The following is a 27,548-nucleotide window of genomic DNA, read 5'->3' as shown; positions in this document are numbered from 1 at the left end:
TTTCAAGTGGAAGTACTTTTATTTCAAGGCACCATAAAATGGTAGTCTCTCTAAGAACACCTCTGCCTCCATGTGTGAAAACCCTAAAAAAAATCCCCCATGGTCATCACGGCCATCCACAAACTCGTTAACTGTGACTGTTCAATAGGACATGGGGTACGGGGGCCTGACGCCACTATTATAACTGACAACGTTGGAACAGATCCTCTTGCTGAGGCCCCAAAAGGACAGAGAGATGAACAGAACACTTGTAATTAGAAAGAGCCAGTGGGGCGGGATAGCCTCGAAACCCCAAATCTGTGTAAACGTGGCAGCGCTGGCGTCTCTCCCCACCCCCTCCTCACTTCTCCTCCTCCTCGCTCAGGTTGGCATTCCCCTGGAGTGTGGACGTCAGCTTGTTTTGCAAAAGGGCCGCCAATTTTTTGGAGGTCTTTTTGAGAAACGCGCTGCCCGGGTGGGCACTGTTCACATGCAGGTACAGGTCCTCCTGGGTGGGGCCAGTGTAGCCGCAGTCCTCGCAGACGTACAGCTTGTCCCGGCGTTGCTTGTAGGCGTACTGCTGCTGCACCCCGTGGATTTTCTTCAGGTGGGACTCCAAGGAGCAGCGCTGGGTGAAGGCCTTGTTGCAGACATCACACTTGTAGGGGCGAATGCCTGCAAGGGCGAGGGGCAGACACATCACCAGTCGGTCACAGCCAAGCCAGAGCCTCTCAACTACGAAGCCATTAAAAATCATCATGCACAACCCAATAACAAAAAACAAACCACCAGACCCAAAAACGGGCAGAGGAACTGGATAGACATTTTTCCAAAGAAGACATACTGATGGCCAACAGGTCTCTGAAAAGGTGCTCAACACCACTAATCATCGGGAAAATGCAAGTCACAGCTGCAGTGAGACTGCAATGAGTCACACCTGTTAGAATGACTATCATCAAAAAGATAAGAGATAACAAGTGTTGGAGAGGAAGTGGAGAAAGAGAACACTTGTGCACTGTTGGTGGGAATGTAAATTGATATAGCCATTATGGAAACCAGTATGGAGGTTTCTCAAAAAGTTAAAAATGGGACTACCACATGATCCAGCTATCCCACATCTAGGATATGTATTTCATATCCAAAGGAAATGAAAACAGGATCTCAAAGAGATATTTGCACTCCCATGTTCATTGCAGCATTATTTCACAACAGCCAAGACATGGAAACAACCTACGTGTCCATCAACGAATGAATGGATAAAAAAGATGTGATATATGGATATATACACAATGGAATATTATTCAGCCACGAGAAAGAAGGAAATCCTTCCATTTACGACAATACAGATGGACCTCAAGGGCATTGTGCTAAGTGAAATAAATCAGACACAGAAAGACAAACACCGCATGGTATCACTTACATGTGGAAACGTCAAGCTCACAGACATAGAGTAGAGAAATGGTTACCAGGGGCTGAGAGGTAGGGAATATAGGGGGAAAAAATCATCACCACCAAAGGTTCAAATTGAGGAAAATGATTAAGGCAGGAGACGAAACTGCTCACAAAGGTTCACAACATCCACAAGAACAAACATAACAAAAATGGATGCAAACATAGCCAAAACACACCACCTGGCTTTGGGAGGAGGAGCTTTATTCTTCCCACCTGTATGTCTTTATGTTTTGATTTTATAGTGGGCAAAGTAAACCATGTTTTTATTTTGGTTTGGGTTTCCCTGGAAACAGACCCTGCAACAAAGATTCCAGTACAAGGAGTTATCTGGGAGGTGACCCAGGAAGCCCTGGAGGGCAGTGAAGAAGTGAGACAGGGACACCCTCAGGCAGGGTTGCAGGTGTGCGCAGGTGTAATGTGGATGGATGTACCCAGCAATGGCAGGGGTTGGGGGTGTGGGCAGGACACTGACGACATCTGCTACAGTTATATCAGCATATATAGTGCATATCCAAACTAGATTTCGTGCTGGCTTTAGAACTGGACTGATATTGGTGGGGCTGGCGTTCTAGATGGAGAGTTCACATGTGCCATATGTACCAGGGAGCTCAACCTTATCAAAGCACAGTGATTCCTATTTCCACCATCAGTACTCATCTCAACTGTGTAAGGTCAGAATGTCAATAAAGAGATATAAGTAAGGTCTACCTTAGGCTCTAAAGGAGGGGATCCTGGCTGTGAAGGAATCAGTGTCACAGAAGCCTGGAAACCTGGGAGAGGGTGAGTATCATGTTGGGAGTACGTGGAGCAGAGAGGGGGCTGCGACCACAGTCAGACCATCTCAGAGCCCAGAGGCCAGGAGGGCCACCGCCTGGAATCCCCAAAGCCTCAGGCACAAAATTTAACGGTATGCCAAAAACTCATCAAATCAAGAAAAATAATATTTTAAAAGTGGAAATAAATACAAAAAAAATCCATGATGAACAAGTTATCAAAATTTTGTGTGTGTGTTTGTGTGAGGAAGATTGTCCCTGAGCTAACATCTTTGCCAATCTTCCTCTATTTTATATATGGGATGCTGCCATGGCATGGCTTGATGAGCGGGTGGGTGGATCTGCGCCCAAGATCCAAACCCACGAACCCAAGGCCACTGAAGTGGAGTGCACAAACTTAACCACTACACCACCAGGCTCGCCCCTTCATGTATTTTTCTTTTTGAGGAAGATTAGCCCTGAGCTAACATTTGCTGCCAATCCTCCTCTTTTTCCTGAGGAAGCCTGGCCCTGAGCTAACATCTGTGCCCATCTTCCTCCACTTTATATGTGGGACGCCTACCACAGCATGGCGTGCCAAGCGGCGCCATGTCTGCACTCGGGATCCGAACCGGCGAACCCCAGGCCACCGAGAAGTGCAACGTGCCCACTTAACTGCTGAGCCACCGGGCCAGCCCCTCTCATGTATTTTTTTAACGGTTATTTTTTTCCCCAGAATGTTCTAGTTGTTTAAAAAATATTGAACATTTGAAAAGCAGGTGTATTAAAACTCCGTGCAGAGTCTCAGCCCCAGCCCAGAACCTGAACCGCCAAGGGGTGGGGCCAGGACTCTGTGTTGGCAAGCCCCCAAGGTTTGAGAACCACTGCTTCCATATTCGATTCTGTAGGTCTGGGGTTGGGCCTGAGACTCTGCATTTCCAACAGGCTCCCAGGGGATGCAATCTGAGTTGCCAACACAGAGTCCTGGCCCCACCCCTTGGCGGTTCAGGTTCTGGGCTGGGGCTGAGACTCTGCATTTCTAACAAGTTCCCAGGTGACGCTGAGGCAGCTTGCACCAGGACCTCTTTGAGAGTCACAGGTCTACAGCAATGCCAAATTAAGAGTAAGGACAGCTCTTCAGGTATCTGAAGGTGGCCATGTCTTCTCTTCAAGGTTAAATGTCCCCAGTTCCTTAATGGTGGCTCGTGGAGGTGGGCCAGGAGAGCCACTCTGTTCATGAAGCTTTTTTAAGTACAAAGATGATAAAGAAGTCAAAATGGAAAGAAAATATCCTTCCCACTTCATCCAACCACCTGAACAAATCAAATCACTTTCACTTTTTTTCTGGTCCAATCCAGGGCACACATCATCTCCTGTATCACTCAGGGGAAAAAACTGCAGGATCAGTGTTTTGGTGAGATGTTACTCCAGCCTACTCAAGCAGAACGTGGGCCTACGTTATATTCACACATTCTAGAAAAACTGCCAAAAGTTAAGAAACTCCTCTATAATCCTCAGCACTTGGCACACAATAGGTGTTTAATAAATAGTTTTTAAATGAATGAATGAATGAACCCTACTGGCCTGGGGAGAGAGGCCACATCTTTGGGGCTAGTTTTCTACAAATTTAAGGAATATGCTCACTTATGTGTCACATGTGCACCATAGTGGGCTTTGTGTTTCTCCAGGCCTTCTGGGCTCTGGCTGGCTCCCCACCTCTCCGGCAGATCAAGCAACACACGTGATTTCAAACCCATGGCTGATAAGAACAGAAATTCACCCAGAGACCTGTTGCTCCTTTCAACAGTTATTGGAAATAGCCCGCTACTATTTTAAAACATCCGAACTAAACCTGTGGGGAAACCAGCACTTAGACCAGGCTTTAACTTGGATGCAGCGAACTCCTGGATGTCCTACTCATGGAGGTTCCCACCCCCAGCGGTGACCTGAAAGGTGATCTGGAAGTGGATGCATTGCTTTGCCCTGGGATCCCTGCCCCTGGGAGAGGCGAGCGTGCCAGGACCGAGTCCAGGATGCCCAGGACCGCGTCTCCTTCCTCTCTTCCTTTAGCAGGTCAGCTGGGCCTCTTCCACGAGCAGAGCACCCAGCAAGGCCTAGACAGCAAAGGCCAGAATTTCAGAGCCCTGCATCGTATGCACGATGGAGAGAATGGGGATGACCCCTACATGGGTCTTTTTTTTTCCCCAGGGAGGAGTGGGATTTGAGCCTGGCTTGGAGGATGGGTGACCTGCGCTCACAGAGATGGAAAGGAGAAGACAGCAGGCCCTGAGAGCCCTGGTGATGGCAATACTGACTGTTGCAAACCTGCTCCCCTCCTCGCTCTGTAAACACCACATTCATCCCTCACCTATCGGTGCAGGCAGCATTGTCACCAGCAGCCCCTTGGTGACCCTTTCTGGGCTTGGAAACAAGCCTCTCCCTCCTGGAGTCCCCCATCCCCCATGCACTGGGGGGATGAAGGTGGCCAGAGAGGAGCCCTAGACGAGGGAGACTCATGCCAAGTCCTCCCCGACACCGGGGCCTCACCCGCCTCAGTGCTCTCGAGCAAAGGCCAGTCTTGTCCGCGTGTGGAGTGGGAGACCGGAACCGAAAACGCCATCCCTGCAGACATCATTAACCCACTGACACCAACACTGAAACAGTCCAAGGCCACTGAAAACCCAGGCATCACACATCTGCCACTCATTAACTGAGTCTGCGGTCTGACTGCTGAACCCCTCCAGCCTCAGTTTCCCCACCTGTACAGTGGGGATGATATTCATACCCCCATGTAAGGCTGCTGAGGACTAACCAAGGCTTCACAGGCACAGGGCCCAGCACACACTGAGTGCCCAGGGACCCAGCTTCCAGAGCTGCACTCCAGCCCAGCAGAGTGCAGACGCTCCACTCAGAAGCTGGCTGGTGGGAGCGTATTTAGTATTTGTCTTTAAACTGTGCCTGTAGGTACACTTTTTGTATCTGTATGCACTTTTGGATGTATTACTTATTTTACAACAAAAAAAGGTTCATTTTTAAAAATGTGGTCACTAGGTGTCTGGTGGAGGAAGGAGGGAAGAGACTTCTGCACGGTCCGCCCTTCCGAATGTCCTGCCCAGGCCAGCATTACCTAGTCCAAAAATACTGTGTGATGGGTTATCAAAAAGGGTTTCTTGTTTTCAACTTTCTGTTCCTTCTCCCAAAATCAAGCTTCATGTGACACCTTCCTGAAGAAAATTCTTCCCTCTTGGTGCTTTCTGCTTGCGCTCCTTGCTGTCGCTAAGTGCTCCTTTATTGAACTTTATCCAAACGTGAACTTCAACAAGCTTTGGACAGGCCTCCTTGTGGGAGCAGATATTTAGGGCAACTCCCTCGGAAGGCCATGCGGCAAAGTGCATAAAAAGTCATCACGTGTCTGCCCTCGGGCTCACCTCAGGGAAATCATCTTCAGAAAGGTAGGCAAAGTTATACAAGAATATTCATGGTAGTACTGTCTGAAATGTTAAACAAAAGAAAAAAACCCTGAAAATAGAAATGAGTGTCATCAACTGGGGCAAAGGAAAATGATGATGCCTCCATATTTGAAATTATATCACAACTCCATATTAAGAAATACTCTAACAAATGTTAAAAAGGGTGAGGGGCGTCTACCTGTGCAAATAGGAAACCATCTGTAAGATACCTATCACACGAAACAAGCAATGTCTATTAACAACATCGGGGAAAGAAAATTAAATGGTGGTTGGCTTCCAGGACAGGACCGGAGGCTTGGCGCGGAGAAGGAGGCTCACTTTGTTTTTCTTTCTTTCATTTTTTCCCCTACCTATTACTTGTTTAGCTAAAAAGTAAGTCGAAATGCAAATAAAAAATAAAACAGAGGAGAGACAGTTGGGCGAGTGAAGCAGGCAACTCCACAAGACGCAGCAGTTTGGCAGGCGCCGGTGCCTTTATTCCTTCCCCATCCGCCCCTCTCCCAACTTCTCCCAATCTGCATTCTCCCCAATCCAGTCAATCCTTCCCTTTAGGCTCCAAACAAAGACACCATTGTTTCCTCTTCTTCACTCAAGATGGGATCTGTTTGCCTTCTGTCCCTCTCAATGTGGCCCCGATGGAAGATAAGCCGGAGGGCGTCCTGGGGGCGGGGCAGACACTGCAGCTCCGGCCAGTGCCCCCTCCCCACTTCCCTGACCTCAAATCTGAATTCCTCAGCTTCGCTCTGTGGAACTCAGAAGCTTCCACAGGAACGGCAGGCACCTTGAACTGACTCCTTTATTCTAGTCAGAGTCGTAAAGTTACAAGCAACAGGGGTTACACCCCTGGCACCTGCCCACAAAGACTGAGCTGGGGACCCCACAGACCTGTGTGCCCTTTTCAGCAGTTTATAGTGGCTCACACTTCCTTCTCTAGAGCTTATATTGGCTGAAGTCTTTTACAGAATAAGGAGTCATTTTACAAATGAGAAAAATAAAATACTTGCAATAACTGCTGTGCGTGTCTGAAGAGCCTGGACATCTGGTCACCCTGGTAAACAATGCCCGGACCACACCAGACACATTGCAGCCCCCAGTAAATGGGATTCTGCATTTCCAACACGCTCCCAGGTGCTGCTGCTGCTGGTCCAGAGTAGCGAGGATGGAGACACTTAGTGCTGAGTCTGGCTCATGCAAGTGCTGGTTATTATCTTTCACTCCAATACACAGGTCTCCCCCCACCAAAAGCAAACCATTTCCTTCCACGGATGGCCATTCTTAGGATGCATTCCAGCTGGTTCAACCTAAACACTTAAATGAACCCAAAAGAGTATTCTCTAAAAACAGGCCCGTGATGTTTTTCACAGGCTGTGAACTGAATATATATTTGTTTCTTTAAAGCTCAGGCCCCCACCTCTCTATTTTGACCTGAGGTGGGTTAACAGCCATAATTTCCCATGTTGGCCTCAGTGATCCAGTCAGCTCCACCTAAATAGGGCCATTCCTTCTATTATGTGTGTAGTGGATGCTGTCAGTCCCTCATCCAGATCCCCCCTATTCTGGGCCAGTGCTTCGTTCCCCAGCTGGCATGTGTGTTGGCAACTAACAGCTCCCAGCTGTCCCCTTCTCCAAGGAATGGGCACTGGGCAATTGACCTCCCTGCCCAGGAGAGAGGCAGCCCTTAGCCAATGTCTGAGTGACATGGGCATAGAAGTGTCCCCCACTTGCCTGTGGACAGGACAACGCAGTGGTGCCATTCACACTTCAGAGCCCCTGTGGGATCAGGCTGGGGCCAGACTCCAGCCGAGGCCACATCCCTGGTCAGCTCCTTCCTCTACCCTGTCGGGCTCCCTGCCACCCTTACAGGTTTCTCCTGAGCGCTCTCCCTCAATAAATCATTTTGTAAGAATCACCATCTCAGAATGTGCTTCTAGGGAACCTGACCTAATACAATTTGGATTGAAAATAGCCACTTGTTTGCTGATATATTTTCCCAAAGTGTTAAGGAGTTTTTCTGCACCAGTTTCTCTCTTCTAATCTTGAACCAGATGTCATTTGACTAGCATTCTCCTTCCCCATCTCACACACACCTCGGATTTACTCTTTTCTTGGCGAAGTCATATCCAAAGAAGACATCTTAATCTTTTCTTTCATCTGCTTGGATATTACGGTCAGACATTTTCAGGCTCTCGTTTCCCTGGACCTTTTCCAAGATGTTTTCTTGTGTTTTGAGTCTTTCCTTAGACGCCCTGTTCTCTCAGAGGTTGCAGAGGACAGGAGGAGATATGGGGCAAGGGATTAATCCCAATTTTCTCAGACACTGTCCTCGCCCACCTCATCAATACTGTGGCTACAACTCTCAGAAGAAGGGTCCTGAGGTCCCAGATGAGTCTTTAAATTGGTCATGGCCTGGTCTAATCGGACTGTAAGCAAACATACCTTCATTCACTGGCTACTGGATTTGTGTGAACAGTGTCATACCTTTGCTTCTGGTATAAATACAACATTTACTTGTAATAGTCAATGGCAAAAATCCAACACTCACGTCTCAATCAAAGGCAAGACTGAATTTGCAGAATTCTAGTGAGATCTTTTGGAGCCAGTGATGTTGTTCACAAGAACTTAACAAATGTCTGAGAACCCCCATTTTTGCTCTTTTTGCTGATTACCCCTTTTGCACAGAGCTCAAGAGATGGAGGGGGGCCTCTCACGCCATGCGGCCAGGCCTGCTCCTGAGCCTCCTGGCAGTGTGCCCAGGGCTGGGGCTCCTTCTGAAGTTTGCAAGCAGCCAATGGGTCAGTGAGCCCTGCGCTCCTCTTCCCGGCTCATTATTTCCTGGAGGCACGTCTCCATCAGGAAATAGCCAGGGCAGGGAAAGCAGGCTCAAGACATCTCCATAATTCTGTTGATCACTTTAGGAGTCAAAATTATGATTAGAAAAATTTTAAATGGTTATCTGCAGATTCAACAATCTCAGTCAGTGCTGTCCAATAGAAATGAAAATACAAGTCATTTTGTAATGTAAAAATGTCTCGTAGCCTCATTAAAATAAGTAAAAAGAAACAGGTGAAATTAATTTTAACGGTTTTTTTAACCCAATATATTCAAAATATTAATATTTCAACATGAAATCAACATTAAAAATTAAGATATTTTCTATTCTTTTTTTGCATTAAGTTTTCAAAATCCAGTGTCTGTTTTGGACTTACAACACACCTCAATCAGACCTGCCCCATGGCGGGGGCTCGGCAGCCCCACGCAGCCCGAGTGGCGCAGGCTTCCCCCGACGCCTCCTGAGCGTGAGCCTCCCCACCGGACAGAGGGAACTCTGGGCAAGCGCAGGTGGAAGGCATTCTTATTCACAACTACAGTGATTTTCAGCCCCTCCTATAAGAGTCGCTCTAAGTGTGACCTTTGAGAAGCAGGAGATGGAGGAGTGCAGGGGTCGGGGGCGGTGGGGGGGTGTGCAGGCCAGCCCCTTTCTTGCTCACTCTGTGGTGAGAGGCCACCTTGGCCCCACTGAACACACACATTCAGGTTCCTCCACAACCTGCTAAACCCCAGGGTGGAGTGTGTGGTTTGCGCCAGGCCTGAGTTTCCCTTTATCTCACCTTGCAGAGCAAGCAGGCTTCTAGAAACTGAAGGGGGGCAGGCTGGCGAGGCCCCAGCCTCAGGGAGAATGCTGAGGAGGCAATAGGAGGCAAAGGGGGCAGAGAAGGGGGCTCTAGAGAAAAGAGAAGATTTCGAGCTGCAGGAGCAGTCAATCGTAGTTCCCAGCTCCCCCACCTTCGGTTGTCTGACCTCTGGAGCTGGGCCGCCTCCTCTGTTAAACGGGGGTAATACCAGCACCGACTCCTCGGGCTTGCCTGAGATAACAGAATAAATGCCATGGGCCTGGCATGGAGGACAATGACCAGTTGTAGCTTGCTGCCGTCTGAAGAGGATGCGTTAACTCTCTGAAGGGCCTCCCATTCTCTGTGAGCCACGCCCTCACTTGCTAACCCTCTTCCTCTCTGGGGCCAACACCATCAAGCCCCGGCCCCAAACCCCTCAGCCCACCACCAGGTCCTCTCAGAGAGTTCCCGTATGGCCAGCAGCTTCCTGCCTCTCCTGCCCGGAAAAGGTTCCCCAGCAAATAGGATGGGCCTAAATGGGGCTGGGGGGTTTGCTGAGGAGTTGAGGGTCCCAGGATGGACCCCCAAGCAAGGAAAGATGGGAGTTGAGCAATTCTAGGCTGCATTCTATATCTTTCTTCAGAGGGACCCCAGTGGGGTTGAGCCCAGTTGCCCACAGTGGTAAGCCACTCAGTAGCTCGCTCTCACTGGCGTCTTCTCTCTCTTTCTCGCCTCCCCCTACCTCCTGGGATCACATCCCAGATACACTGCTTACACAGTCAGCTAACTCAGATCAGAGTTCTTAACTACTACACCACCGACTCAACCTGCACACTCTTCCCCGAGAAGAAGTCAGTCCCTAACACTCCCTCTCCGTCAATGGAGAATTAACTCAGTCACAGACGAGGCAGCTCCAGCAGCTCAGTGTTTACTCAACTGAAGGTACCAAGAGCCAGCAATGCTCCCTGATCCCCCTGTACTCTTAAAGGCCAGGGTGAGGAAGTGACCACAGAGCCTACCAGGCAAGGGACATCCTCAGATCGAGATGAAAAGCTGAGAAACTCTCCAAGACAACCAACAACAAATGACTGAAGAAGTGGTCCCCAATTTCCCCCAGCCCCTTGGGTCAGTTGTCTATGAGCCTTAGGACCCTCCCCCAGCTACAGGACCCCCCACCATTCCCCAGGACCCTCCCCCACTCTGCCACTCCCTAAGCATTCTCCCCACCCCAACCTAAGGTGCCAGCCTGGCCACACAGAGCTTAACCTTTGACTGATTCACTGGTGCTATGGACTAAAAAAGCCACATAGCCAGACCAAAAGAGTACACACCATAGGATTCCATTTCAACCACGTTTAAAACCAGGCAACAGGAATTTATGCCGTTAGAAGTCAAGATGGTGGCTCCTCTTGGAGGGAAGGAGTTAGTGACAGGGAGGGGGCAGTGACTTCTAGGGGCTGGAAATAGTCTGTTCCTTGGTCTGGGTGCTAGCTATGCGGGTGTGTTCACTTTGTAAGAATTTCTAAATTTGTTGAACTATGCATTTATGTCTTGTGTGCTTTTCTGGATGTATGTTACATTTAAATGAAAAACTCCCTTCAGAAAAAGTTTTTAAAAAGCAAAAAAGAAAAGAAACCTTTTAGTGTGCCAGCCCACTCTAAGGAGGATGCCTCGCAGCCCAGGAAGGCATCATGCCCAAGATTCTAAGAACAAAAAAGTGTGATAAGGGCCATAAAAGAAATCTGAATACAGAGGCTCTGAGGAGGGCCCTGTGTGGGGCATGAGGGGCTGGGAGCCCCATCTGGAGGGAGGAGTGGACATCTTGCCATCCCCACCAAAATGCCAGGGGAAACCCTAAACCCTGGAAGGGCTTCAGGGATCAGGGAGAGCATATATAGTATATTCTATGAGGCAGTCAGAAGAGTGGGTGGCGACCAGGATGGGGTTAAATGGTTAGGATGGGATGGATTTAAATGAGATGAAATGTGGTGAGATGTAAAGAGACAGGATGGGATGGGATGGGAGGGGGAGGTGAAGACGGGACCCAGATTGTGAGGAACTTACATGAAGCCCATCAGGTTGGGGAGTCTGGATTTCACCCTGCCCAGAGTTGGGGGAGCTTTTTTAGCAGGGCAGTGGCATCCTTAGAATTCTCCTCGAGGGATCTCTCTGGCAAAGGAGTGGACTGTGGACCTCAAAAAGCCTAGAGGACAGATGTTTCTAAGATAAAACTAATGAGGCCGGAACCAATCAGAAGAGCTGGAAGAGAGGTCAGTGGGCACCCCCAGGAGTCTGTGTGAAATGAGCTGGTGAGGACCCAGATGTACCCTTCATAAGGAGGGAAACTGAGGAAGGCCCAACGGATGAAGACACTTGCCTGCCACCCTCAAGTAGGAGGCTCGGTGAGCTCTAAGTGAGCTGAGCATCTTCGTCCCTTTTTGAGCTCTCCGGAGGAACATGATGCTATTCTGAGACAGGCTTACTTCCCAAGAAATGAGCTTAAAACACCACCAGTGGGACCACAGGAACCACATTCCAGCAGTCAGCCGGGACCGAGGGCTGAACATGATCTCCCGCAGCACTGTGTCAGGCATCCATTCTCAGGAGACTTGCAGCCAGATTTCTCTTGAGCTGTACTAGAATGTGCATCATTATCCCCATCTCACAGGGGCGAAAACAGGCTAAGAGACGGGGCTTGCCTGGCCCAAGGTGACACAGTCGGCAGGTGGCAGAGCAAGGAGGTAAACCCAGTCTGGCCCCAAATGCCCCATCCTGTGATCTTTCCAGAAATATAACACTGCTCCATGCTCTTGACTTGTTTCTTTGGTGGGAAATGAACAGAACTCTTGGCCAGAAAAACAAAACCAAAATCGAAGCACATGCCCCCTTCCTCACCTGTATGCGTGCGGACGTGCCTCTTCAGGTCGAAGGTGTCGTTGAAGCCCTTGCCGCAGAAGGTGCACAGGTGCCTCTTCACCTGGTTGTGGCACTTGAGGTGCCGGTTGAGCATGCGCTGCAGGCGGAAGCCCTTGCCGCACAGGTCACAGCTGTGAACCGCCGAGTCGCTGCACGTGCCTGTGGTGAACTGGGACAGAGAGAGGCCGTGAGGACCCAGTGCAGGTGGGCGTGTCCAGTGCGCTTACTCCAGGAGGGCACCTCCCTGGGTCTCTACGCTTGGCCTGGTGGCAGCTTCTGCCCCTAAAATTTTGTAGCAGGTTTTGGTTTTGGGGAAGGTGAAACAACTGGCAGCTCCTTCCTACAGTCATTCTCCCCTTCCTCCTTAGAACAGACCTCTGATTTCTTGCTGGGCACACGGCCCCAGCTAAACATCTCTCTTTCCCAGCCTTACAGCAAGTCACAGCCATGGGACTACTTGGCTGATGCAATACACCCTCTCTAAGGGGGAAGGATGGTGCCCTCTTCCTCCTTTACTCCCTCCTGCTGGCTAGAGCTCAACAGCTCTGTGAGAGGGAAGCCAGTGCTGAGAATGGAAGAGCAGAAAGAAAGGAGGAGTCTAGGTCCTGTTGATGTCATGGAGCCTATCACACAGAGTCCCCAAAGACAGCCACAATCAATTCCTTCCTCCCTGTGCCTGCATATTGCTCCATCCATCAGGAGATGAAGACCATTTCCTCTCCCCTTGGATTTGGGCAGGGCTTGCATCAATTCCAGATCTTTAGGAGACCTTGCAGCTTCCACGTCCTCCCTCTTGGAAACCAGCTGCCACATAAGAAGTCCAAGACCACCATGCTGTAAGGAAGCTCAAGCAGCCAGGTGGAGGGAGAGAGAGGCCACACGGTGGAGCATTGAGGTGCCAGATATGAATAACGCCTCAGCGGATCTTCCATCCCAGCCCATGGGGGCCACCAGCTGAGTGAGTGACCTAGCCAACGCTGCCAGAGGAGAACCACCTAGCCCAGCCGTGCCCTAGTTCCTGACCCACAAAATCGTGAACAAATAAAATGATCATTTTGGAAAGTGACTTGGTCAGGATCCCACAGCTTCATTATCAGCAAAACCATAACCGAATCACAGGCTCTGGCCTCCTGGACCAGTGTTCTTCCAACACCGCCTCTAAGGGAGACAATGGAGTCTCTAACTATGTGATGGAAAAACACCAGAGCTGATACAGTCCTCAAAGGTTTCCTAGTTACCAAATCAGACCTTTCAGAAGATTGATCCACTTGCTCTGCCAAAATTCTATTCAGAAAAGGTCCTAAAAAACATTTTCAGAGAAATATAATTAGCCAGAAGAGCTGGTCCTCTCCTGGCTCAACACCATCCTAGCCTCAAATACCCTCCGCCTCTCATCCACCCTGGTACTGCCCTCCACTGAGGCCAGCTCAACCGTTCTCTGCACCCCCAGACCAGCGCCTCTCAAACCCCAGTGTGCACACGAAGCCCCTGGGGGTCTTGTTAAATGCAGGTTCTGACTCAGAAAGTCAGGTGGGGTCTAGATGCTGCATTTCTAACCAGCGCCTGGGAGACACCACTGAGGCGGTCCATGGACCACCCTTGAGATGTGACGCGGAGCAGTGGCCCTCACACAGCTCAGTACTTTACTCCATCTCATTCCAGAGGGTTTCATTACACACAAATGCTTTCTCAGAGTTCATCTAGTTTTCTCAACTAAATGCCCTGTGGAAGTGCTTGTGCACATTCCTGCCCCCAGGCCCCAAGCCCACACTCAGGCCACTGCACTGTCTCAAAGTGTTGTTGGGCAGTGGAACACAGGTGGCAGGATGCAGAAAGACTCGAGGGAGCCGCAAGACCCCAGAACAGAGTTTTCCAGTCAGCGTCCTCCACCGGTTCAGTCTCATCTGCTTGGAGCTTGATTAGCCTCAGCTGACACTGATGTGAGCCTGATCTGGAAGAAGCCCTGTGCCCAGAGCTGGAGGAGGTACAAGGACTGCTTGCCCCCAAGAAGCTGCCAGTCTAGTGGGGGAGCAGAGCAGTCAACAGGCCACTGACCTCTGGGGAGCCCCGGGTGCAATGGGCACCTCAGAGGGGCGCCTACCCCAGACGTGGAGTGTGAGGGAAGGTGCTTCCAGAGGAAGTGAGCTCCTCAGCCAGGCACAGACGAGGAGGAAGAGATGGGGAAAGCAAAGAATATTCCAGGAGAGGGTGGCGGGAAATGGAGGAATTGTGCGTGGTCCCGCATGGCCAGCCTGAGCCCCAGGAAAGCAGTTAATGAGCAGAGCTGTGGTAGCAGAGAAAGGCTCGACCTTGGGGGCCCTAAAGTAGCTCAACTCTATTCAGAGGGCAAGGGGGGGCTGTCGGAAGATACAGGAGGACATCCGCAGGGGGTGAGTTTGATGACCCAATTGGGTGGCCGTCCTGGGTCCCCGACTACCTCAGACCCCACCTCTGCCCTGTGTCCCGCAAAAAGGCTAGGGACTGGCACTCATGCAGAGGGAGACTCAGCTGTGCCGAAGGCTTTCCTATTCCTACCATCAGGACAGGTCATGGTCTCCTCCTTGTCCAGCAGTTCCCATTCTGGCCATTGCCTCCCTTGAAGGGATGTGAAAAGACTAAATATGGCCCAAGTATTGGCAAACTGAATTCTTTGAGTTTCTCAAGGCCAAGTCTACACAGGATAAAGGTCATCTGAGAGGTAGTGAGGGACTAACAAAATACAACATAGACAAACGACCCTGGTAATTCCAATCAAAATTGTGTAGAAAGCTAGAACTGTCTTTTGAAAGTCCTGCAGAGATCCAGCCCTGATGGCCTAGTGGTTAAAAGTTTGGTGATCTCACCACTTCGGTGGCCCGAGTGCAGTCCTGGTTACAGAACCAAACCACTCATCTGTCAGTGGCCATGCTGTGGCAGCGGCTCACATAGAAGAACTAGAAGGACCTACAACTAATATACAACCATGTACTGAGGCTTGGGGAGGAAAAAAAAGAAGAGGAAGATTGGCAACAGATGTTAGCTCAGGGTGAATCTTCCCCAGCAAAAAAGAAAAAGAAAAGGAAAGTCCTGCAGAATGTGCCAAGGACTTGCCAACTATAGGTCATACCCGAAATCTTCTTTACTTTAATCCTTTTGGCAAATTCCTATTTTTAAAATGTTCTGCATGTAATATGGATACCTTCGATCTATTACAATCCAGGATGAAAATCTCAAATCACTGGCATTATTTTGTTTGAAAAGAATAAAATCTTGAAGGGCAGAGGGAAGGGAGATTAGTGACAATTTAAGGGAGTACAGGGCCATGGATCATCCGATCAAGATACAGAAAGCTTTTTAACACAGGGGAGAAAATTAGAGTGGGGGAAGGAATTGGAGACTTAGAGCACCACGTTTCCAGGGGGAAGGTGCCTGTTGCTTCCTTAGAGCAAAAACAGAAGTTCTCCAACTGTGCCTCAGCAAAGGCAATTTTTCCATTTCTCCACCTTTATGTACACTCCCATTTCCCAGCATGGAAAACTGAGCCAGCACAAACTGATTCATTCAGGGAATTCTCCTAAAGTGCACCCTCCAGTCCATGAAGTGCTGCTTGCCACCTATATACGTCTATGACCAATCCAGCCCCTAGACGTTAGCAGCTTATATCTGAAGCCGTAAGAGAGGCTTGCTGAAAGAAGATGTCAGGTGAATTAACCGGCAAAGGACCATGGCTGATGGAGCGAGCTTCTGCCAGACTATTCCACTTCCCAGAAAGGAAAGGATATTTGTGGGATAAATTCCTAAACGTGATAGTGCATTTCACATGTCATGTGCTTTGAAATTTGGTAATAGCAAAAGACTGGAAACGACCTACACGTCGTCAACAGAGACTTGTTAAAAAAAGATGGTAGAACCATATAATTAAAGTAGCTAAAATAAGGAAAGAGGTCAACTGCCAGCCACATGAATGAGCCTTCTTGAATGTCCAGCAGCCCAGTCAAGCCCACAGAAGACTCAGGACCTTACTGTCACATGACTGCAACTATAAGAGGAACCCCAGGCAAGAACCGCCCAGCTGAGCCCAGTCATTCCAGAGAACTAGAAGACATAACAGTAAATTGTTTTAAGCTCCTAAATCTGTGGTTATTTGTGAAGCAGCAATAGATTAACTAAAACAGTAATAGATGTGTCATAGTCCCTTCAGAACACCAGATATGCCACGTTTCTCAGTGTTCTCTCCCAGGATGGGCCGCACAATGCAGAAGACACACCTGGTTTCCTGCAATGATGTCCCACGCGCCAGAGGACTGGCAGTCCCTCCCTGGGTCACGTGTCTGCTCATGGGACCATCTTTATTACGCTCACACAGGTTTACATGTAACACTCTACCTCCTAAAAGTTCAAAATAGGGTTAACCAATCTTACCTTGTTACTCTTCTCTGCAGGTAGTTGACCACAACTAGTTACATCTTAGTTATCTTAGTTACAAAATCAAAGTGGAATGTAGAGTCAAGAAATGCTAAGGATCAAATAAAAACCTAGCCCTGGCCGGCTATGTGATGTCATCGAACATCCCTGGGCCACACTTTCCCAGATGTAAACGATAAAATGGTATTAGAAGTTCTCTTTTCCTAAGTTCAAATTCTGCTCCACGTCTTTGGGACGTAGGCTAGTTACTCAACCTCTCCAAGCCTTAATTTCATCACCTGTAAAATGGGATAATAACGATATTTGCCTCTTGGGATTGTTAAGGAATTAAATAAGAAAAGCTACTTAAAAAGGAGCTGGTGTTCAATGAGTCCTACCTCTTAGAGTTTGACAGCTCCAAAATCCCGTGATCCTAAATAAAAGTTAATTAGTCAAAACCCCTTGTTTCTCCATTTGGCTTTAAAATTTCTCTCTTTCTGATGGAAGGAAAAGGGAACTAACCTTCAGTGTGAACCCCCAGCCTCTAGTCTTTCCTCCACAACTCTGAAATCCACAAAGCTCTGAAACCCAATGTTCCCTCCTATCTCCCTTGGCAGTAAGAACCGCCCCACACAGACATGAAGCTGTGCAGACTTCACCCTGTTTGCTGTCAACATTCACGTTTTGATATGGAAATTATTAATGTTTTAATTACAGAGTACTGCTCCAGACCTGGCGGTGGGGGGGAGGGGGGGCGGTATTTATACCATGCTACCTTCTGAAAACGCTTCATAGTCTCACCCTTAATCCAAAATTAACACTCTGCAAAATGCTTGTTAATGAAGTGAGGAAGCTACTGTGGAGGGTGGGAGATGACCTCAGTCTGGAGATTAACTCAGGGCAGGAGAGATGAAGAGAGACTGAGTAATTCTCCAACCCCACAGTTTGGTGCTTTCTTGCTTGCCGTCCTGTTTTCTGCAGGATCTCGGCTTTCATTTTAAAAAACACACAAAGTTCCCCTGTAGGTCTTGTGAAAAACAGGCCTCTGCAGCAGAAACAAACTGATCATTGTATCAGTGCTGCTGACACTTCAGAGCCTCCAGAGAGGCAGGGATGTTGGCTGGCCCTCTGATCAACCTCAAAGCTAGCTGAGGTCACTCACCTGTCAAATTTCTGAAGGACAAAAAAAAAGTTCTTTATTTTCTGTGATGCTTCCACCAGATAAGTTCTTTAAATTAATGATCCTTGTTCCTGTGGGCGGGTACTGTGAGTCCAGGCTACCTTCTGGTGGCCATTTGGACAAGATTTCCACTGACAAATTTGCTATCCTTGAGTGCTCAAAACATGCTAAGCATATTCCCCTAATTCCTTGGTACAAAAATTTTCCTCTTGGTCCCAGCTACCATTTCCTTAGGCTTCACAACTCCCCTAAATGGCAGGATGGAGAACTTTCTCAAATGCAGGGATGATGAAGGGAATACATCCTAATAATCCAGAAGAAACTGACGCTCAGAGAACTGTAAGCTGCTCATGCCCACATGACTTGCAGGGGCCCACACTGAGATTTTGAGTATTGCTTGTTGTCTGCAAAGCTTGTGCCTATACTCCCACCCAGACAGGCCCATGGGTCTGCGCGTGATGTGGGGGAGACGGAGAGGATGAACCTTGTTGCTTGTCTCATATCATGGTGAGAAAGAGCTTCAGATTCCTTTCACGTCGGACTGTCAAGAGTAATGGCTAAAGTGTCAACGATACCTTCCACAATGCAATACAAGAATGCTAAAAGAGTAAGGATCCCTGGTTTGGGCTTTGCCACTAACAGCCGAGAGGAATTCAACAAAACCTCTCTGAGGTCTACCTTTCTCCCCTTGAAAATGAGGAGACTGGACCACATAATATTTTAGGGGCCCTGTAGTAGATCCTATGGATGGACATGCTCAGCATCTATTCCTTCTCCTTCTGGTGGGCCTTCCTGTACTGCAGAGGCTAGAATGCTAGAAACTACATTTCCCTTTCAGCTAAGATTTTCAGCTGTGAGTTGGGTTCCATCAATGACATGCACTATCAAGAGATTTGAACTCAGGCCTGAGCAGATGCAGATGCACGGCAATTATTTTACACTCTGCATTTGCAGAAGTACCATCATGCACAAGCAGGAGCCAAAGAGGCAGCAGCTGCAGCTCCCTAGGTGGCCCAGTCTGCAGTGTGGCTCTGGGAGCTCAGCCTGGTCTTTCTTTAGTCCATTTAGTACCCTATAGTTAACAATTCTCTGCTTAAGCTACCTACAGTGGATTCTGTTGTCTGCAAGGAAACCCATGCAGTCCCTTCCAACAATAAAATCCCACTTAGCCTATATTCAAATTAAAAGCTGGTATAGCTAACATTTATATCATTCTCCTATTCCTTCTCTTTTCTCTTTTAATTAACTTATTAACCTTTTTCAAGCATCCATTCCAAGCATCTTCCTAGATCTCTCTTTTCTTCTCACTTCCTGTGTTTTCCTCCAAATGCTTTCATTTCTGTCTAGGGACTGCTGACTCCTTCTTCCCTACCCATATCTCTGTTCTATGTTGACTTATGTCCTCTTACGAGTCAGGCATTACTGTACAGGGTGCTGGGGACACAAGCCCAGTAGGAAGTGTTCCCTGCCTCTGGTCGATCTAGAGTCGAGGAGTCTGGTTAGCCAAAGGTGCGGCCAAGGAGATGGTCAGTGACTTACAATGGAGGCCGGGGAGACGGACATCCTATTCTGTCTCAGGAGACAGAAGACAATAGGCAAGGAGGTAGGAATGGAGCTATGTTCCCAAATATCAAATGGATAGGTTTTTTTAAAACTACTTAAATCTATGATTCACAACAATACTTAAAAATAAACTAACTGACCATCACTAGAGAATTCTGGTAAGCCAACTGATTACCTTGAAAACTGGTAAATAACAGGAATCTCATTCTGCCTTTCCTAAATGAACTGCCTCACTGGGAAACCAAATAGCAGATGAGGGGAAGAGTTTCTCTACAGAAGAATGTCAGCTAATAAATGAAGGATGGAAATAGAAGATCACTGTTCTGCAACCCCTGGTACCCTGAAGTATTCAGACCGTGAGCATCAATGGCTGCTAACATCACAAAGAGACAAGCAAACATCATGCGTCTCTTGATGGAAACAGACAACCCTTACTGTGACAGATTTTAGCTAATATAAAATAAACCTGATCAAGCATCTAGGGCAATGTTATCCAATGGAATTTTTTGCAACAATACAATGATAGAAATGTTCTAATCTGTCCCATCCAATACAGTAGCCCCTAGTCACACATGGCTATTGAGCACTTGAAATGTGGCTCATGCAACTGAGGAAATTAATTTTTACTTTTACTTAATTTAAATTTTTTCTTTTTAAAGATTGGTGCCTGAGCTAACATCTGCTGCCAATCTTCTTTCTTTTTTTATTCTTCTCCCCAAAGCCCCCCAGTACATAGGTGTATATTCTAGCTGTAGGTCCTTCTGGTTCTGCTCTGTGGGACACATGATGATCAGTGCCATGTCTGCGCCCAGGATCCAAACCAGCGCAACCTTGGGCTACCGAAGCAGAGTGCGTGGACTTAACCACTCAGCCACCAGGCTGGCCCCTCTTAATTTAAATTTAAAGTCACATGTGACTATGGCTACCACAGTGCAGCTGCAGATCCACCTACCCATTCAGAGAAAACACAGGGGACAAAGGAACATCAGACATCATGGTGACACATTCTGCAAAATCCAGATTGCTGGAAACTCTACAAAACACATTACCCAGCTCTTCAACAATTGACTTGTAACATGAAAAAGAAATCAAGGGAAAATGTATAAATTAAAAGAGATTTGAAAGACATGTCAATCAATTATAATGTATGGACATTATATGGATCCGATTCAGCAAACTGAAAGAAAAAAAAGGATGAATGTATGAGACAATTAGCAATGTAAACACCATTGTAAACGTGGGTGTGACAATGTATTCTTATCTTTATCTATTAGAGGCACATTCTGAAGGATTTATGGTTGAAACAGTACAATGTCAGGTGCCAGCCCTGTGGTGTGGCGGTCGAGTTGGAGCACTCCACTTCGGTGGCCTGGGGTTTGTAGGTTTGGATCCGGGGCGTAGACCTATACACTGCTCATCAAGCCATGCTGTGGTGGCGTCCCACATACAAAGTAGAGGAAGATTGTCACAGATGTTAGGTCAGGGATAATCTTCCTCAAGCAAAAAGAGGAGGATTAGAACAGATGTTAGCTCAGGGCCACTCTTCCTCACAAAAAAAGAAAGAAAGAAAGAGAAGAAATAGTATAATGTCTAAGATCTGCCTCAAAATTGTGTCAGGGGAGGGATGAGCAGGACTGGTCCTGGGCTCACGGTTGTTGGGGCCAGGTGACAGGTGCTGTGCCTTTGAAACTCTCCATAATAAAAAATGAGGAAAAAAAAGACTACTCCATATTCACAAATCTGTCACTACTGGAGACTCGGACTACAGAGCCAGGTAAAAGGCCAGGAATACATCTGACAGAATTCTAAACCCAATTCCTTTCGAAGAATCCTTGGGAGAGGCCAAAGGAAGAGAGAAAAGAATGAGATGAGCTGAGAAGACAAATTCACTTGCTAGTCCATACCAGCCACTGAGTCAGGAATGAATAACATCACCTCTACCCCACAGCTGGAGACCTGCAAACGGGTCCAGCACAAAGGGAGGTAAAGTGGCCTGGACCTCCGGCATGAACACTTTCCCAGATGCACATCATCTCCCTAGCCCGATCTGTTCTATCAATTGGCCTCCTCAGTAGTAGAGACCTGAGACACACAGTCAAAAGGCAGATAGGCTTGGAAAGGCGACACTTCCTAACCCAGACCTCTGACTCCTTTCCAGAGCCGCTTCTCAGCACAAGCAGGCTGGCAAATCGCTTGTCCCGACCGTGGGCAACAAAATATTGGACGGTGACAAAACTAATGCCCTCTCGGGCAGTTTACATGCGCACAAAAGTGCTAACCATTTGCCATCATTATCTCATTTAATCTACACTTCTGAGAGGCCCGTTCTATTTTTTCTCCATTTTACAGATCAGGGAACTGAGGCTCAGAAGAGATAACATATCCCCAACCACAGCTGGTCAGACAGACCCAATCGAGGTTTTTCCTTCTCACAAACCTTCCAGAGCCCCTCCTCTGACCACCGAGGAGCATCCACACTTCTTGGCTTGGCCCCTTTACCATCTCGCCTGTCCCGGCTACGATTCCAGCTCAGAATCTCCCCCTCCCCCTGACCCCTGCAGGCCCGTTTTCCCATTCTCCAGCCACCACAGCGCTAGTCCTTTCCTCACTGAAGCTCTGGGCTCAGCTTATACCACCCTAAAGCCGGCCTCTCGCCCTCCTCCACAGCCCTCAAATCCACACTGAGAAACCTTCCCCTGCCCAGAATTGATCACATCTTTGCTTGTGCTTCTGGTTTAGCGTTCACTTTCCTATAATAGAGTTAATAATTAATATTTGTGTCTGTCCACCAATCCAAATAATTACAGCTGGAGTTACTGGGCACCTACTGTTTTCTACTCTTAACGCATTTATCCTCATAATTCTATGAGGTGAGTATCATTATTACCTCCATTTTACAGACAAGCAAACTGAGGTTCAGAGGGATAAGCAACTTGCCCAAGGTCACACAAGGAAGAACTAACAATGTTGGAGCCTAGAGGCTTAACTGTGACTATCAGATGATTCTGAAACAAAGATGGGAACAGTTTTATTTGCTGGCTGCCTCCTCCACGGCAGGCACTCCACAAGTTAAACGGGATGTGGCCTCTCTCTGCAGGGCACTGGCTGAAACCTGCCCTTCCTCTGGTCCTAAGAGCCAACTGCCTGGGGAGTGTCTTCAAGTCATTCAAACTGTCATTAAAACAATGCATCATGTTTGTGCCTCATCCTTGAGCGGCTTCCCTCTTCTTCTGGATAAAAAGCTAATTCCTAGAGTTCAGCAGCTTTGCACAAAATTCCAGAGTTACACACACAACAATTCAGCCAGCCACTTGAAAACGGCCAACACCATGGCCAATAATTCGGGAGGCCTGGAGCGTCTTAACACCAAGATGTCCCCTATCTGTGAGGAGCTGAGAGAGAGAAGGAACCTGAACATCCTGGAAGCTAAATTAATGGTCGAGGAGCAAATTCTGTGCCCCACCCCCACCCCTGGGGGCAGTATTTAGGCAATGATCATGGAAACAAGATTGGTTTATTCATCTCCTTAATCCAGGGCTCCAATGGCACTGTTTTGCCCGGAGCAGCAAACAGACATCTCCTAAAATGTTGGTCAAGGGATTGGATATTTTTCCTCTGCCACTTTTCTCTCCAGGGTCACCTGGGCAATTGGGGGACAGAGGGGCAAACTGGCTACAGTCAATCCCAAAACAACATTGCAATTGTCTTTACAGCCTGGTGATAAATATGCAAGTGAGACACTTTGTAGAATTTCCTGAAGGGCAGAGCCACCAGTCACAGGCAAACTGCCCTCCCACTTAACCCCTTGTGGCCCAGAAAGGCCCCAGGCCGCTGATCTTAACACCAAGCAGCAGGCCGGCCCCTAGTGAAGCTATCTTTCCTAAGGATTCCAGCTCAAGCCTCCAGCCTCAATTCATAACCAAATGCACCTCAGCCCACCCCCGAGCCAAGCCCCGGGAGCCAGGAATATGCAGAGGGGAGGGATGGCCTCTCCCAGGAAAACTAACGGGGGCTTTGCCACTCCACAGCAAACGCTGGGTTCCTCCTCCCCATCGCCCCCACCGGCCTGGATAGCGGGGCTGCGGGACCGTCCCGGGGCGCCCAAGAATTATTACCTACACTGAGGACCTGGAGCCCGCAAAGCGTCACACTGTGGCCCAGCCGGCTCGCAACTGGGGTCAGGTGACTCCTAAACCGCCACTCCCAGGTCCCAGCTGGCTGGGAGTCGGTGGAATGGGATTCCTCAATCTGAGCGGGCAACGGATACTTTTGAGCAATCATGGAAGTTCTACCAGGAAAGGGCAGATGGGCGTCCCGATAATCGGTCTCTTACAGCTCTAGAAGACGGGGTGGCGGTGGGCGTGTGAAGCGCCGTGATGGACGAGCACAAACACTCCAACCGACTGGGGGCAGGTCACTGAGGCAGTATGCAGTTGAACCCGTTTGTCCATCAATTTAATTCAAGAAGACTTGAGAGACATGACAGATTTAAAGCGCCCAGCACAGACCTCCTGTCTAACGGATACGCACGCCATAATTGGCACTGGGAATAGCTGTTGTTGTGAGAGGCCTACTGTGTGCTAACTACCACCACCGTTTCCAGAACGCAAGGAAGGGTGTGAAACTCTCAGAATTCACATACCGCTAGGAAACGCACCCCGAAGGTGGAAGCTGGGAACCTGGGTCCCTCCTTTCTGAACTGGGAACCCCGACGGCCTGGTTATTCCTTGGGCCTTGAGCACAGAATGAGCTGCTGGAGGGAGGAAGCTGCGCCTGAATCTTTTAGGCAGTTCCTGAAGCCACCTCGGAAGACTATGCCCGCTCGAGAAGCCGGCCTCGGGGCGCAGGGGCGCGGGCGTCTGGCTACCCGGCAGGCGGGAGGACGCGCGGAGGCGCCCTGGCCGCCGCCCAGGGGCAGGTGCAGGAGCTGCGCGGCGGGCGCGCTCCGTGCACTGGTGCCCGGCGCGCGGGCGGGCGCGGCAGGGAGGGGCGCGGACACCGGGAGCCTGACGCCAGGGCGTGGTGCAGGTGGCGGCGAGGGTAGAGTCGACACTGTACCTTGATTTTCGACCTGGCGACCGGGCGCTGCTTCGCCGCCAGGTGTCCACCTGGGCCGTCGGCGTCGCGGGGTTCGGGGGTTTCGCGCTCGGGGGCGCGCGGGGACAAGCTGCTCTCGGCGCCTCCGGGCTCCCCCGCGCTGCTGCTGCTGCTGCTGCCGCCGCCGCTGCTGCTACCGCCGTCGCTGCGGCAGTCCTCCGGGGGGTCGTGGAGCAGACTGCCCAGGCCCACTGCGGAGGGAGGGGCCGCGCCCCGACACACAGACACGCGGCGTCAGGCTCCGGCGCCCGCGGCAGTTTGACCTGCGGGCGGTGCCGCAGCCGCCCCGCCCCGGACCTGGGCACTTCGCCAAGTGGGCAAAGCCGCGGGGGTGGGCAAGCAAGCCCCCGGCTTGGCCTCCCGAACCAGCTCAGGGTTCTGGGGGCCGCTCCTTGGTCCCAGTTCTCGCGGCCACGAGGAACCGAAGGCCATGAGCGGCGGGAGACCACGCGCGCCAAGTTTCCTCTCCCTGGAATGGGGGTAGGAGGGTCTGACCTCTATCCACCTAACCCCAAAGGGGTTGACGGATCCTTGTGCAACCCTGTGAGGACATGGGACTGCTGGTAGCCCCTAATGGCCTTCAATCCCCCCCAACCCCTCCTGGGCCACCTCGGCCCGCGCTGAGCCAACGGTCCCGCCGCCGGGCAATTAGAGGCGCCCACTAGGGGGAAGGGGGCGCAAGGCGTCCCTGGTTTCCCAGCCTCTTAGTCTTGATCCTCTCGCACCTCAGAGACCTTCTCCTCCCCGCTGAAGGGGGTGGGGAGTCCAGCCCCTGCCGATGAGCAGAGGGGACCTGGCCAGCCCTGCCCCCACCTTGGGAGCCCCGCGCCCAGGCCCGGCCCCCGCGCGGCGCTCACCTGGGATGTAGGTGTCTGCCCTTTCCTCATCCGGGAGCTCATCCCAGCTGCGGACCGAGACCCCCAGGCTCCTCCTCTTCACCAGGAAGACTTTGGGCATGGTGGGACCCCCTCCCCGACTTCGGCCCCCTCCACTTGGCTGCTCCCCGCTAGGGACGGCGGCAGTGGCTCGGTCTCCGGCTCCAGGCGGCCAGAGCCCACCTTCCCGCCTCGCCTGCCCTCTCCCTCCGCCCCCCGCCGCGGCGCGGCCCAGGCCTCTCCCCCGCACGCCCGGCGACTCCCAGCCGCCCTGCTCGGCGACACCTATGCCTTAAATCGCGGGTGAGACCACGCCGAGGAAAAAGTTTCATAAGGTGGAATAGAAAAGGCACCAGGAAACTTGGGAGTGAGCATGCGCCCTGCAACATAACGGTGTCAACAAGCTCGCTACCTGTCCGACCGGTTCCGGCGGCCAGGGCTGCCTGTTCCAGCCCTTCCTTAGGCATGAATGTTTGCAAAAGAATTTAACGTCTGATTCTCCCCCCCTCCCCTTTTTAAAAAGGGAAGAACGTTTGTTAATCAACCCCCTTTCCCCATTCCCCCATCACAGGCACCTCAGGGCGAACTCTTTTAGGTAAACCCCAGGACCGCTTCCCAGGGCATCCCTCTCAAGAGTTGGGGCCTCCTGAGAGCTGCCCCCGCCCCCCCTCCCCCCAGTGGATTTGTCTCCGACAAGCAAGCCTGAAAATGGCTCAGTTCCTCTGCACCTTGTGGATCATTCCCGCGGCTCGTTGAAATCTCGGCGAGCGGAGGGGGAGGCGGCGGGGAGATTCTTCAGGACTCTGGAAAAGGGGAACTTGGGGGCCCCCATCATCTACAACAGTCCCCCAAATAAACATAGTAATAATAAATTTAAAAATTCAGCATCTTTAGAACACGTTATTTCACAGATTTGTGCCATACAATCTAAGAAAAACGTCAGCTTGCTCCGCCAAACCAGCTCCCACCCCAAGACCTTGCACCCCAAGAGCACCCTCACCGCAAATAAACACACAATGGAAACAAAAGCCAAGCGCATGTTAGCAAACGCAGCTTCCAAACACATTTTTTATCCTCGCCACTCCCATTATTGCCTCCTCTAACCGCCCGCTCCCCAAATTCTGAGACTGGGAAATACCTTTCCAGGAAGCCAGTAAAGTGAAGATGGGCTACATCCCCTTGCTGCCCCTGCTGGGGAGGTGGCTGGAGAACTTTGTATTTATTTGTGTTTTGGTTTTTCCTATCTACCTTTATACCTGGAGGGGGGAGGGAGGGAAAGAAGGGGAGACGGTAAAAGAAAGACGCCAAATTTCTAAGAGCGGCTGTGCCCGCGTTGGGGGGCGCGCTGCCCCTCCACGGCCCCTGCTCGCGTGCGCCTAGGGACGCACAGCACTAGCTCCAGGGCCGCGGCGGGCACCCGCCTTCGGGGGGTGATGAGACGTGCGCCAGCTCCGGGGGCTGCGAGGCCGCGTCTGGCCGGGGGTGCGTTGGCTTCAGCAGCTCGCTGATCAGCCAGACTCACCTGTCTGTAACCTGACCGGCTGCGCGCCCAGCCCACAAGGCCGGGGAATCAACACAGCGGTTTTCCCCGTCCTCTTCCGCCTTCGAATGGCCCTTGGGGACACGGCAGCCTGGTAACGGATTTCGCGGCTTGGCTGGAGTACTCTCCCGGCGCACGGAGAGGGGGCGCAGCTCTGCCGGGACTCCGGAGGGAACAGACGCGTCCTGCCTCCCGGCCTGCCCTCAAGGGGTCACCCTCTCTGGGCTCAACCTTGTCAGGGCTCCAGATTTTCCCTGAGGACAACCAAGTAAGAATGAAAAAGACTTGGAGCCAAGTGAGCCTGGGCAGGAGCAGGAGGAAGACATTTTCATCGCGGCACAGGGAAACGAGCCTTGTTTCTGGTCTGTGAGGCTGATGGCGCAGCTCTTGGGAGATTCTGCGAAGGTATTTTTATCTCCCAACAAACTGGAGATTTCCCAGAGAGAAGGAGCTTGGTTGAATGAAAGTAAAAATAAAGTCAAACTATGAAATCACAGAATTATTATCCCCATCTCATAAAACTCTTTCAAACTTCATTCAAAATTCCTTATTTTACCAAAAAGGCAGTCTACTCCATTAACGGAGCTTTTTTCTTTCTTTCTTTCACTGGATTTCAAATCAGTGCGTGCCTGGACCACTTTGCCGATTATCTGAAAAAGTTACAGAATGATAGGATTTATGGCTAGAAACTGCAAAAGGCAACGCAACCGTTTCGGGGCGGGGGTGGGGT

At 50.1% G+C, this 27,548-nt stretch overlaps 1 protein-coding gene across 7 annotated transcripts; it reads right to left on the bottom strand.

Annotated features, from left to right (window-relative positions):
* OVOL2 (ovo like zinc finger 2) lies at nt 1-27,548 on the bottom strand. 7 transcript variants are annotated; one of them, XM_070247093.1, is made up of 7 exons: nt 26,801-27,177; nt 26,417-26,534; nt 26,007-26,113; nt 25,261-25,409; nt 24,365-24,594; nt 12,160-12,349; nt 1-654 (listed from the first exon to the last, which is right to left on the bottom strand). In XM_070247093.1, exons 4-7 carry the CDS (start codon nt 25,358-25,360, stop codon nt 341-343), a joined length of 834 nt encoding a protein of 277 aa, XP_070103194.1. In that variant the 5' UTR covers nt 25,361-25,409; nt 26,007-26,113; nt 26,417-26,534; nt 26,801-27,177; the 3' UTR covers nt 1-340. The 7 variants fall into 7 exon arrangements, with proteins under 7 accessions (XP_070103194.1, XP_070103195.1, XP_070103196.1 ...); XM_070247094.1 differs by having other exon boundaries at nt 26,007-26,081; nt 26,801-26,939; XM_070247095.1 differs by lacking the exons at nt 26,007-26,113; nt 26,417-26,534; nt 26,801-27,177 and having other exon boundaries at nt 25,261-25,633.

Source organism: Equus caballus, chromosome 22 (assembly GCF_041296265.1).
Source record: "Equus caballus isolate H_3958 breed thoroughbred chromosome 22, TB-T2T, whole genome shotgun sequence".
NCBI lineage: Eukaryota > Metazoa > Chordata > Mammalia > Perissodactyla > Equidae > Equus > Equus caballus.
Note: the sequence above shows the minus strand (reverse complement) of the source record. Positions and strands in the feature narration are given on the sequence as shown.